General features: G+C 41.0%; 1 protein-coding gene across 1 annotated transcript in view; it reads right to left on the reverse strand.

Moving 5' to 3' along the window:
* Positions 1-4,766: 4,766 nt before the first annotated feature.
* The window catches only part of LOC138972454 (cell death abnormality protein 1-like), a 70,793-nt gene continuing 62,260 nt past the window's right edge, over positions 4,767-13,299 (reverse strand). The window contains exon 12 of the mRNA XM_070345100.1: positions 4,767-7,167. Within this exon, the coding sequence (XP_070201201.1) occupies positions 6,374-7,167 (794 nt within the window). The 3' untranslated portion in view covers positions 4,767-6,373. The remainder of the gene's footprint in view (positions 7,168-13,299) is intronic.

Consider the following 13,299-nt stretch of genomic DNA (forward strand, 5'->3'; position numbering starts at 1 on the left):
GCCCATTAACAGAAACAGGCGTAGTACAATAAACACCCGCCCATTAACAAAAACAGGCGTAGTACACGAAACACCCGCCCATTAACAGAAACAGGCGTAGTACAATAAACACCCGCCCATTAACAAAAACAGGCGTAGTACACGAAACACCCGCCCATTAACAGAAACAGGCGTAGTACAAGAAACACCCGCCCATTAACAGAAACAGGCGTAGTACAAGAAACACCCGCCCATTAACAGAAACAGGCGCAGTACAAGAAACACCCGCCCATTAACAGAAACAGGCGTAGTACAAGAAACACCCGCCCATTAACAGAAACAGGCGTAGTACAAGAAACACCCGCCCATTAACAGAAACAGGCGCAGTACAAGAAACACCCGCCCATTTGAATTGCAGTCCGGATTCGTTTGCAACCGGTGGCAAGTGGTACGTGGGGTCTGTCGCACGTGCAGAGCGTGGCGTGTCAACACAGGAATGTGTTCTGTCATGTTGTGACGGAAGCGTGAACTCAGGGGGGGGGGGGGGGGCTAAAAATAGACCGCATGGCAAAGTATGCTTACTGTCAACAATGTTATCACTTGCCTTATGTTCTTGTTCTTGTCTTGTGTTTGTTTCTGTGGCTATCTCTTTCATATTGTTGTCCGTTCTTGTTGGACCAGTCCTAGAAGTAGCACCTCTGTCTTCTGCCCTTTTCTGGTCACGGCGTATCTGTGACGGGGGTTTGCGTCGCAACCCGCCCACACTGAGGTAATGTCGACTGGCCATCTCAGTGTTTGCCCTGAGTTGAAGCGAAGCACGACGACAGGTTTGTCGCTTTCACCTGTCACTTTCCAGGAGATAAGAGCGTGGTCCGCGATAATGGTGGTCAGAATAGACTCCACAGTTTTAGGTAGACATAAAACTGACATATTCGTGGCTGTTGTTGCTAAAAGTTTAAGAATTTTCTTCACAGCAGTATTTTCGTGTCATGCCACAGCGACCACCGGAAGGAGAGAGGAGAGAGAGAGAGAGAGAGAGAGAGAGAGAGAGAGAGAGCGAGAGAGCGAGAGAGCGAGAGAGAGAGAGAGAGAGAGAGAGAGAGAGAGAGAGAGAGAGAGAGAGAACAAGAACAAGAACAAGAACAAATCTTTAATTGTCTAAGGCCACAGCCCCTTACAATAGTGGTTAAAATAACAGCAATAGTATCTGCACAGTTATAAATTATAGTCACGCATAAAATTCAACAAATACATTAAAACCCTGATGACATATCACTGAACCTCATTTATAAGGGTTCGTCTCTTCTGCAGCATGAAGAACACAAATCTGCTGAAGCTGTTCATCACATTTTCCTCATTATTGCCACAGAAATACACAAGTTGTTGTTGCAGCGTCTTAGAGTTCGAGATTTTCAAATACTTTGCTCGAAGGTCTTGATAAAAAGGACATAAAAATACAACATGGTGTTCATCTTCTTTATCAGCTGTACAGAGAGGACAGTTTCTTGTCGTTTGGTTTGGTGCGTACCGAAACTTGTGAGCGTTGATTTCGGATACTCCTGCGCGGAAACGAGTAAGAGCAACTCTGTACTTAATATCTTCGATTAATTCAATGTATTTCTCTTTTTCCAAGCATGTTTTGTAACAATTATAAATGTCAAAACGTTCACTGCATTCTAAAAAGGAGAACCATTCTTGACAAAAACAATCTTGTAAACGTCTTTTAAACTCTTGTAAGAAACACTTCTCATTCCCAACCGTTCCGTACATCCACACAGCAGCAAAACCATTACAACATAAAAGACTCTGCACATGTGAGACCCAATTTGTGTGGCCCTTCGATGCCAAATTACATAAAGCTTTATATGCAATCTTGGAATATCTTGAATCAGGTTGCTTCAGCAGTGTAAACCAGTATTTCACACATCTGACTGCAGAGTTAATAGAGAGAGAGAGAGAGAGAGAGAGAGAGAGAGAGAGAGAGAGAGAGAGAGAGAGAGAGAGAGAGAGAGAGAGAGAGAGAGAGAGAGAGAGAGAGCCTTCAACATATATTCTAACGGGGTGTCGTTTTTACATTTAGTCAAAACTTGACTAAATGTTTTAACATAGATGGGGAATCGAAACGAGGGTCATGGTGTATGTGTGTGTGTATGTGTGTGTGTGTAGAGCGATTCAGAGAAAACTACTGGACCGATCTTCATGACATTTTACATGAACGTTTCTGAGTATGATATCCCCGGACCTTTTTTGTTGTTTTTGATAAATGTCTTTGATGACGTCATATCCGGCTTTTTGTAAAAGTTGAGGCCGCACTGTCACGCCCTCATTTTTCGATCAAAGGGAGTGAAGTTTTGGTCAAGCAATCTTCGACAAAGGCCGGACTTTGGTATTGCATTTTAGCTTGGAGGCTTAACAATTAGTTGATGAGTTTGGTCATTAAACATCTAAAAATTGTAATTACAATTATTTGTTTTATAAAATGTTGCAAAAATATGTTCATCTTATTCTTCATCATTTTATGATTCCAAAAACATATAAATATGTTATATTTGGATTAAAAACCTGCTCTGAAAATTAAATATATGAAAATTATGATTATAATTACGTTTACGGAATCAATTTAAAACCAATTTCATCTTAATCCTTGTCGGTTTGTGATTCCAAAAACATATAGATATGATATATTTGAATTAAAAACAAGCTCAGAAAGTTAAAAAGAACAGAGATACAGAAAAGCGTGCTATCCTGATCAGCGCAACCACTACCGCGCTATTCTGGCTAGTCAATTTCACTGCCTTTGCCACGATCGGTGGACTGACGATGCTACGAGTATACGGTCTTGGTGAGAAAAACAATGCAGTGCGTTCGGTTTCATTCTGTGAGTACGACAGCTTGACTAAATGTTGTATTTTCGCCTTACGTGACTTGTGATATTTTGCCGGTAACCTGTGATAGATTAATTTGTTTGTTTGTTTGCTTAACGCCCAGTCCCCACAAAGGGTGATATCAGGGCGGTGATGCTTTGACATTTAACGTGCGCCACACACAAGACAGACGTCGCAGCACATGCTTCATGGTAATAGACTAATAGTCTTGTTCCATTTGTAATTGTACATCGACTAACTGATACCTGGTATGATGTGAAATGCTAATATTGCTTGATGAATATTCAAGATAAATACGGGGACTGGGGACTGGGAACTGCGTTACAGGGGGCACAAGAAGGGAACAACACATTGATGAGAAGAAATTAAAGACATAACACATTCTTGAAACATAACGGTAATTTTAATGAGAAAAAATATGAACATCAAATGTTAAAAGTTCATCCTCTTACATTACAGTATGTAGTAGGAGATATACAGACACCTGAAATAAACCTTATATTACAAGATACCTGAACTAAGCCTTATATTTCGATTTTAAAAAGTCCTTATTGTAATATTCTAAATATTACACGTTCAAAAAGCTCAAGCAGTCGATCTGGGGAAAATGCTGACTGTGATGGAAAGATTTAACACTTAATCTCACCCCCTCCCACAAAAGAATAAAAATCGTCAAAACAACCGCATGGAGGGGACTATCATATTGTCTTTGCGTGTGCTGTTTAGACAGCTTTCCCCCCACATTACCAAATACTGATATTATTGTCCTTGCGTGTGCTGTTCAGACAGCTTTCCCCCCACATTACCAAATACTGATATTATTGTCCTTGCGTGTGCTGTTCATGCAGCCTTCCCCCCACATTACCAAACACTGATATTATTGTCCTTGCGTGTGCTGTTCAGACAGCTTTCCCCCCACATTACCAAATACTGATATTATTGTCCTTGCGTGTGCTGTTCAGACAGCTTTCCCCCCACATTACCAAACACTGATATTATTGTCCTTGCGTGTGCTGTTCAGACAGCTTTCCACACACATTACCAAATACTGATATTATTGTCCTTGCGTGTGCTGTTCAGACAGCTTTCCCCCCACATTACCAAATACTGATATTAGTGTCCTTGCGTGTGCGGTTTAGACAGCTTTTCCCCCACATTACTGACCAAATACTGATATTATTGTCCTTGCGTGTGCGGTTTAGACAGCTTTCCCCCCACATTACCAAACACTGATATTATTGTCCTTGCGTGTGCGGTTTAGACAGCTTTCCCCCCACATTACCAAACACTGATAGTATTGTCCTTGCGTGTGCGGTTTAGACAGCTTTCCCCCCACATTACCAAATACTGATATTATTGTCCTTGCGTGTGCTGTTCAGACAGCTTTCCCCCCACATTACCAAATACTGATATTATTGTCCTTGCGTGTGCGGTTTAGACAGCTTTCCCCCCACATTACCAAATACTGATATTATTGTCCTTGCGTGTGCGGTTTAGACAGCTTTCCCCCCACATTACCAAATACTGATATTATTGTCCTTGCGTGTGCTGTTCAGACAGCTTTCCCCCCACATTACCAAATACTGATATTATTGTCCTTGCGTGTGCGGTTTAGACAGCTTTCCCCCCACATTACCAAATACTGATATTATTGTCCTTGCGTGTGCGGTTTAGACAGCTTTCCCCCCACATTACCAAATACTGATATTATTGTCCTTGCGTGTGCGGTTTAGACAGCTTTCCCCCCACATTACCAAATACTGATATTATTGTCCTTGCGTGTGCGGTTTAGACAGCTTCCCCCCCCCCCCACATTACCAAATACTGATATTATTGTCCTTGCGTGTGCTGTTTAGACAGTTTTCCCCCCACATTACCAAACACTGATATTATTGTCCTTGCGTGTGCTGTTTAGACAGTTTTTTCCCCCACATTACCAAACACTGATATTATTGTCCTTGCGTGTGCGGTGTAGACAGCTTTCCCCCCACATTACCAAACACTGATATTATTGTCCTTGCGTGTGCGGTTTAGACAGCTTTTCCCCCACATTACCAAATACTGATATTATTGTCCTTGCGTGTGCGGTTTAGACAGCTTTCCCCCCACATTACCAAACACTGATATTATTGTCCTTGCGTGTGCGGTTTAGACAGCTTTCCCCCCACATTACCAAACACTGATATTATTGTCCTTGCGTGTGCGGTTTAGACAGCTTTTCCCCCACATTACCAAATACTGATATCATTGTCCTTGCGTGTGCTGTTCAGACAGCTTTCCCCCCACATTACCAAATACTGATATTATTGTCCTTGCGTGTGCGGTTTAGACAGCTTTCCCCCCCACATTACCAAATGCTGATATTATTGTCCTTGCGTGTGCTGTTTAGACAGTTTTCCCCCCACATTACCAAACACTGATATTATTGTCCTTGCGTGTGCTGTTTAGACAGTTTTCCCCCCACATTACCAAACACTGATATTATTGTCCTTGCGTGTGCGGTGTAGACAGCTTTCCCCCCACATTACCAAACACTGATATTATTGTCCTTGCGTGTGCGGTTTAAACAGCTTTCCCCCCACATTACCAAATACTGATATCATTGTCCTTGCGTGTGCTGTTCAGACAGCTTTCCCCCCACATTACCAAATACTGATATTAGTGTCCATGCGTGTGCGGTTTAGACAGCTTTCCACACACACATACACATAATTTTCAAAAGGTATCTTAGTTCAACCTAATAGATAATCATTTTGAAAAAGAGCCACCCACCGTTGTCACCGATAGCGAAGAATGACTGGTCTTCTACCTGGTGCACTTATCATTCTTACTTTCCAATAACCAGGAGTGATTTATCTTTGTAATAACAGACGAGATGTGTTGAAAAAACAAACATATTTGTAATCTTCTGTAAATGGAATGCAAATCTGATTGGGAAGATTCCATGTACAAATGTATTCTCTCTCGTTGCATGCCTCTGAATCGGATCTGGTTTTTAAATTGGTCAATGCTCTGTTATTTCCAAGAATACCCACTGTTAACACAGTATGACAAATTTGAAACCTGCAGCTTCGGACATTTCTCAATGATGAGCTGAAGCGTTTAGTGTCAATGTTTCGGACTGTTTTGAAAACAAATAATTTTCTTAAAAAAAACCATCGTTTTGCTGCTTGTTATAAAAATTAGCATGGATGTGACTTGTCATGACTTTTAGGTTAAAAGTAAATCAAACATGTGCAAACTAATTTGCAAACAGCCAATTTTGATTGTTTGTGGTACCATTCCTCTCCACACATACCAAACCACACACACACACACGGTATACATATTGTGTTGGTGTACTTAATCCGTAAATGTTGCACTTGGTTTTGCGACTGTTGCTATTTTTTTCAGGCTGAAACATCACATTGTTAGTGTCTCAATGCATGGAGAAATGTTTGAATCCGATCACTTGCTTTCTGGTCTGAATCTTGTCAGTCATTGCCTTGTCTGTTTTCGGCATCCCTTGCTTATTTATCTTCGATATCCTTCTTCACTACTGTGAAAAGTGGTTCATACTGATCATTCGAGTCTTGTGAATCGCCTGATCCTTTCACGTCACTACTCACGAATCCATGCAGGTTTGATTTCGGCTCTTTCATTTTTGGTGGATTTAAACTTTCATTTGAACTGGTCTGAGATTGTTCGTTAAGTTCTATGCTGCCTGAGGCACTGCCTGATCCTTTCATTTTTGGTGGATATGAATTTTCATCTGGACTGGTCTGAGATTGTTCGTTAAGTTCTATGCTGCTAGATGTTCTATCCACAGAGGAATCCTCATCGTCTATGCTTCCACCTGAACTACCATGGTCTTGTGACTGCTTTGATTCAGCGTCGGCCTGATTTACGAACCCTGACGAATAAGAAGAAGAAAATTGAGAAGCAGAATAATGAGAAGAAGATTCAGCGTCATGTTGAGTGACCTCCGTTCGCCATATAAAATTGTCAGACTGCAGCTTCCCAAAAGAGATACAGAACAGACAGCTGAGCAAACACACGTCAGCACCCCCGCAGATAAGGAACTTGCAGAATTCGGACCCTTTTGGGGGCGGTCCTGTATTTGACGACACTTCTGCGTCCTCGTCTTTTTCCTCTTTCTTCTTTTTCTTGCCTCCCACATAAAGGCAGGGCAGGCACCCACAGCTGTGAAGGATATGCCATAGCGCGACAAGGAGTGCCAGGAAGAGCCAGGAGAGCAGGACACCGACAACAACACTCACCAGTGTCTTCTGGATTGGGGTCAGCAGTGGATTCCCGGATACCGCTAGAAGGACAGAGTTAGTATATGTCTTATCACAGTCTGTTTAAACGAAAAACAAGAACAAAGCAAACGCTTATGCAACCCACCTTCATCAAAAGAAATGTGAATCGAGTTGTGCTTTAGGCTACGTAAACCATTCTCAATGAGAAATATTCACCAACAAAAAAGATAGACAATACATGATTTAAAATTCTTGTATCTTTCTGTCCATACCAGGTACAAAGAGCAACACTATTGCACAATACAAACAAACAGTCCCTCAACAACTTTCTAAAATGAGTTATGCCAAGCTTCCAAGACCAAGTCGAAATGTAGTACAGAAACACTTGCAGATTAATTAGTTAGTAAGTACGTGAGTCAGTGAGTGAGTAATGAAATAATTAAGTCAGTCAGTTGGGGCCTCATGAGTAAGTAGATGACTTATTAAGTCAGCAAGTCAGTCAGTCAGTCAGTCAGTCAGTCAGTCAATCAGTCAGTCAGTCAGCAAGTCAGTCAGTCAGTCAGCAAGTCAGTCAGTCAGTCAATCAGTCAGTCAGTCAGTCAGTCAGTCAGCAAGTCAGTCAGTCAGTCAGTCAGTCAGCAAGTCAGTCAGTCAGTCAGTCAGTCAGTCAGTCAGTCAGTCAGCAAGTCAGTCAGCAAGTCAGTCAGTCAGTCAGTCAGTCAGCAAGTCAGTCAGTCAGTCAGTCAGTCAGTCAGCAAGTCAGTCAGCAAGTTAGTCAGTCAGCAAGTCAGTCAGCAAGTCAGTCAGTCAGTCAGTCAGTCAGTCAGTCAGTCAGTCAGTCAGTCAGTCAGTCAGCAAGTCAGTCAGTCAGTCAGTCAGTCAGTCAGTCAGCAAGTCAGTCAGCAAGTCAATCAGTCAGTCAGTCAGTCAGTCAGTCAGTCAGTCAGTCAGCAAGTCAGTCAGTCAGTCAGTCAGTCAGTCAGTCAGCAAGTCAGTCAGCCAGTCAGTCAGTCAGTCAGGCAGCCAGTCAGTCAGTCATTCAGTCAGCAAGTCAGTCAGTCAGTCAGTCAGTCAGTCAGCAAGTCAGTCAGTCAGTCAGTCAGTCAGTCAGTCAGTCAGCAAGTCAGTCAGCAAGTCAGTCAGTCAGTCAGTCAGTCAGTCAGTCAGTCAGTCAGTCAGCAAGTCAGTCAGCAAGTCAGTCAGTCAGTCAGCCAGTCAGTCAGCAAGTCAGTCAGCAAGTCAGTCAGTCAGTCAGTCAGTCAGTAAGTGAGTGAGTAAGTAGGTTAAACAAAATACATTCAGACTGCAGTGAACAAGATCAAGGTCTAGCACGAATGCTGTTTTAAAAAGTGTGCTTTTAAAAATAGTTGTCATAAAGCGAATTAACACATGGAATCTCTTACGTTATAGAGGTTCAGCCTAAATATGATGCAAATAGTCCCGATTTGAACTGCTCTTACTTTTTATTCTTCTGCGTTCGTGGGCTGAAACTCCCACGTACACTCGTGTTTTTTGCACGAGTGGAATTTTACGTGTATGATCGTTTTTTACCCCGCCATTTAGGCAGCCATACACCGTTTTCGGAGGAAGCATGCTGGGTATTTTCGTGTTTCTATAACCCACCGAACTCTGACATGGCTTACAGGATCTTTTTCGTGCGCACTTGGTCTTGTGCTTGCGTGTGCACACGGGGGTGTTCGGACACCGAAGAGAGTCTGCACACAAAGTTGACTCTGAGAAATAAATCTCTCGCCGAACGTGGGGACGAACTCACGCTGACAGCGGCCAACTGGATACAAATCCAGCGCGCTACCGACTGAGCTACATCCCCGCCCGAACTGCTCTTACGATTTGACACCTCCATCAGTAGGAATAGCAAAACACACGGAATACGCAAGCTAGCTAAATAAATCGAACTGTTCAGGGTAGATAATTGATTTGACTTTCTTCTCGTATATGTAAAAGTTGAAAGTGTTGCCCATTGTCATTTGTTTTCGATTTTTAATTGGGCCCTTCCGTTCTGTCTGGTCGATTTTGAGGGTACCCCAATTTGAGCGGCGGTCACCTGATACCTGTAAAATATATCTTTAATCCCAAAACTGATCCTGATAGTTAAGTAAACGGCCTTAACAAGCATATAATGAAATGACACGAGAATTAATTCTTTAGATTGTGTGCGCAATTTGTTGCAATCATTGTTTGGCTTAAACCGACCGCCCAAGGGAATCTTGATATACAGGTGGTCATTATGAAAAGGTGAGTCAGAGAGAAAAAGCCCATCGGGGACCCTTTGTGGTGGTCGTTTTTAACAGGAGGTCTTTCTAAAGAGGTGGTCGCTAGGGGAGGTTCGACTACATCACTGTATTTCTTAGTACCTCCTGGATCCAACACTATAGTTTAGAGTTTGATTGATTATAATGTATGCTTGAATCAAAGAAACCCATTTGACGCTGGATGTTGCACTTTCTTTCTTTTTTTTTTTTTCTCTTTTTTTTCTTTGATCTCAGTTGCATGCAGGCTGCTTCAACCCTTTCTTTTTTGCCTTTTTTTGTTGTTGTTGTTGTTGTTGTTGTTGTTGGCGGGGAGCATCCTTCTTCATTGATTTTTTATTTTTTTTTATTTTTATTTTTTTTTAAGTAATGTTTTTACTATAACATTAACATTACTATATCTAAATGTATTTTAAGCAACTTTTCTATATAACAATTCCCTCTCAAAAATGCATACAATATCCAGAGGGGAGCCATATCTATAAATACCAACACACATTTTGGCTATCACAATCAAATAATTCACATAACTTATTAGTGCCTTGGAACTTTGTGAATTTTCAAATACGCCCAAAAAAACTTCCTTTACGGTAATTTTAATAATCATATTATATTTACAATTCACTTTATCCTCAACGCATTTCAATGACATCAATCATTTTTAAACCCCCATCAGGAAACTCTTGACACATCACTTTTCTTTTAACTTTCTCAAATGCCTTAGTGTTTGAAAATCGTTTTTTCCAAATAAATCTGTAAAACATAGTATTTATCTCAGTCAATAATTTCGTTTAAACCATTTTACAATGTTGCGTCGTATATTTTCAATACGGCTTGTCCAGTTTTCTTCAATCTCAGAGACCGATGACGAGCTACTGAAATAAATTCCCAAAATCTTCACTTTTGTAGTCCACCTTAACCCGCACTCATTTTCATTACCATATTTATTACTGCCCAAGGCCATGATTTCAGTTTTTTGTCTATTCATTGCCAAACCAGAGAATTTGGAAAAATAGGTAACAAGGGTTAATGCGTTTTTTAACTCATCCATATCGTTCAGAAATAGGGTCACATCATCAGCATATAATAATATCTTAAAGAACATATCATAATTATCATTAGTTTCTTTTGGCAGAGGCAGACCCTTAATTGAGCCATCATTTCGAATTTTCAAGGCCAACAATTCTAATGCAAGGATGAAGGCCATCGGTGAAAAAGAACAGCCCTGTCTGATACCTGCGTTCAATTCAATACATTCCGATAACCAGCCCATAAAATTGATACAACTTTCCGATTTATACAATAGAATCTCTACCCATCTTACAAAGACGGCACCAAAATTAAATCGTTTAAATGCATACACAATATACTCTTTGGAAATCGTGTCAAATGCAGCTTTATAGTCCAGTGCTACAAGGAACCCAGGTTTATTATATTCGTTTACATACGATACTAAATCGTCTATTTGCCGGATCGCTGAACTAATGGTTCGACCCTTCAAAAAACCATACTGATCTTCACCAATAATATCTAAAATAACTTTAGATAGGCGAACTGAAAGAGTCTTCGCCAATATTTTATAATCAGTGTTTAATAGTGAAATCGGTCGCCAATTATTAAGGTCATCCCTTGGTAATTGTTTACCTTTATGAATTAATATCATTATTGCCCGTTTTTGTGTGACGGTTAATTCTCCCTTTAAAAAAGATGCATGAAAGGAATTCAATACCATGTGTTTTATTTTACACCAGAAGAACTTCATAAACTTCATAAACTTCTTTATTGATGAAAGAAGACTTCTATAATTGACATTCCTTGCCATTTTTTTTTTTTAAAAACCTTGAGTTTTCTTTGGGGGTTGACGTTGCAAAAGTAGTTAAAATTCAGAAACTTGTTGGTTTAAAATTCCGCTATTATTTAAAAGTTCAGTACTCTTGCAAAGCACGGAAGCTTTTCAAAACGTCACAATGAGTTTGGAGCACACAAATAACGTCAGGTCGAAAGGCGAAAGACATAACGTCACCTTAGGACGCTCGTTTCCAAGCATGATAACAATTCGCCCTGCAAGTGTGTGTTCTTCAAAAGACACCTTCGGGTCTTTGACTACGTCTCTGTCTCAGTGTCTCTCTATGTCTCTATGTCTCTTTTTGTCTGTCTGTCTGTCTGTCTGTCTGTCTGTCTGTCTGTCTGTCTGTCTCTCTCTCTCTCTGTCTCTCTCTCTCTCTCTCTCTCTCTCTCTCTCTCTCTCTCTCTCTCTCTCTCTCTCTCTCTCTCTCTCTCTCCTATCATTGTAGACTTTTAGTGTCAAGGTTGGTACTGTGTGAGTTTTACCGTCGATCACTGTCTATGTACTACCTCAATCAACATGTTGCATGTTTTGCTTGCTTGCTGGTTGCTTTTTCATTTTCATTTCATTACTTTATTGTCCCATCGCTGGGAAATTCGGGTCGCTTCCTCCCAGTGGAAAGCTAGCAGCAACGGAGTCGCGCTACCCAGGTGTCTGCGTGTTTAGGTGTATTCAGCCACCTGCACTTATGGCAGAATGACCGAGGTCTTTTACGTGCCATTGTGTTGACACGGGGGTGGGACATGGCTTCCGTCTGTGAAGGGACACATTTTTACATTTAGTCAAGTTATCCGCCTTCATTGCTTTTATTCCGCGAACGAACACGTGTGCATTACATTTACTTCAATCGACATGTACGGAACATCCATCGGACAAGCGAAAGCGCAGGCACACGAGGAAGAGATGGAGGGGAAGAGGAAGCGAAACGCGGACAAATACGAGATACCGCTCGCGAACGATTTCAACCCATGCTCGATCATACCGGCTTGTGGTGAAAACGTGCTGAATTTGTATACAACTGCATGATTATACGCAATAATGACATAACTACAGATACATAACAATGTTGTAATCACTGCTCCATGGACGATATTTCTTCTTGTCTTTACAAATATCCACTTCGTGTCTGATAAACCCTTTACTGTGTTTTTATGACAATTAAATGAGTTCTGAGTTCTGAGTTCTGCTAGCGTCTTCTCTAATGCATTACAGTGTTCATTTTCATCAACTGATTCCGTGGCCGAACGGTTCTCACATTCGTCTGATGCGCGATTAAGTCGAGTTCAAATCACCATCCGGCCGTGATTGTTTTTACTCTTTGGCATTTGTTTATTTTTGTTTATTGTCTTCATGTGCAAAAGAGTACGTTATAATAGCAAATTGATTGAAAAAAAAAAAATTTTTTAGGCAGGAATGGGTTTTGTTTACTTTTTTTGGGTTACCATACTATTAATCTATTGATAAAGTTTGATAACTTAAACATGTAAACATTTGATTATAAAAAAATATGAAGAAGGATGCTCCCCGCTTAAAAAAAACAAAGGTAAGAAAGAAGAAAAAAAAACTAAAACTTTCTGTACAAATCTACATCGTCATATTTATCCAAAGGCTGAATGCGATCCCGGAAAATACGGTTTCTTCTCAGATTTCTTCTCTCGGCATATTCCAACATCATGAAGGCCGCCATCTTGAATCACGAAGATAACACGGTGTTAGCGATTGCAAAGACGAGGGGTAGGTCCTGTAACTATGAAGGCGTCACGTGACTCTGGCGGGTCACAACGGGCTTTCGTGAATGCCGATTAGTGCGACTTACAGCTCAAACAGCGCCACCATGCGGCCAAGTGGCGCTAAAGATCTTTTTTGAATACCAGTCCTGGTGAATAGTTTGTGTCATCTTCGTGTGAAGCAACGTTTTGGTACCCTGGTCAAACCACACAGGGCATAAGGTAATTTTGTTGTGACTTGTTTGTACTGTATTTTTCTCGTCGCCATTTTGTGGATAACTTTGTGAGTTATTTTTCATCACGTGAGCTAGATGTCTGAAATGTTTAGTGTCTACGTTTTTATATTTAGTC

This window comes from Littorina saxatilis, linkage group LG8 (assembly GCF_037325665.1).
Source record: "Littorina saxatilis isolate snail1 linkage group LG8, US_GU_Lsax_2.0, whole genome shotgun sequence".
NCBI lineage: Eukaryota > Metazoa > Mollusca > Gastropoda > Littorinimorpha > Littorinidae > Littorina > Littorina saxatilis.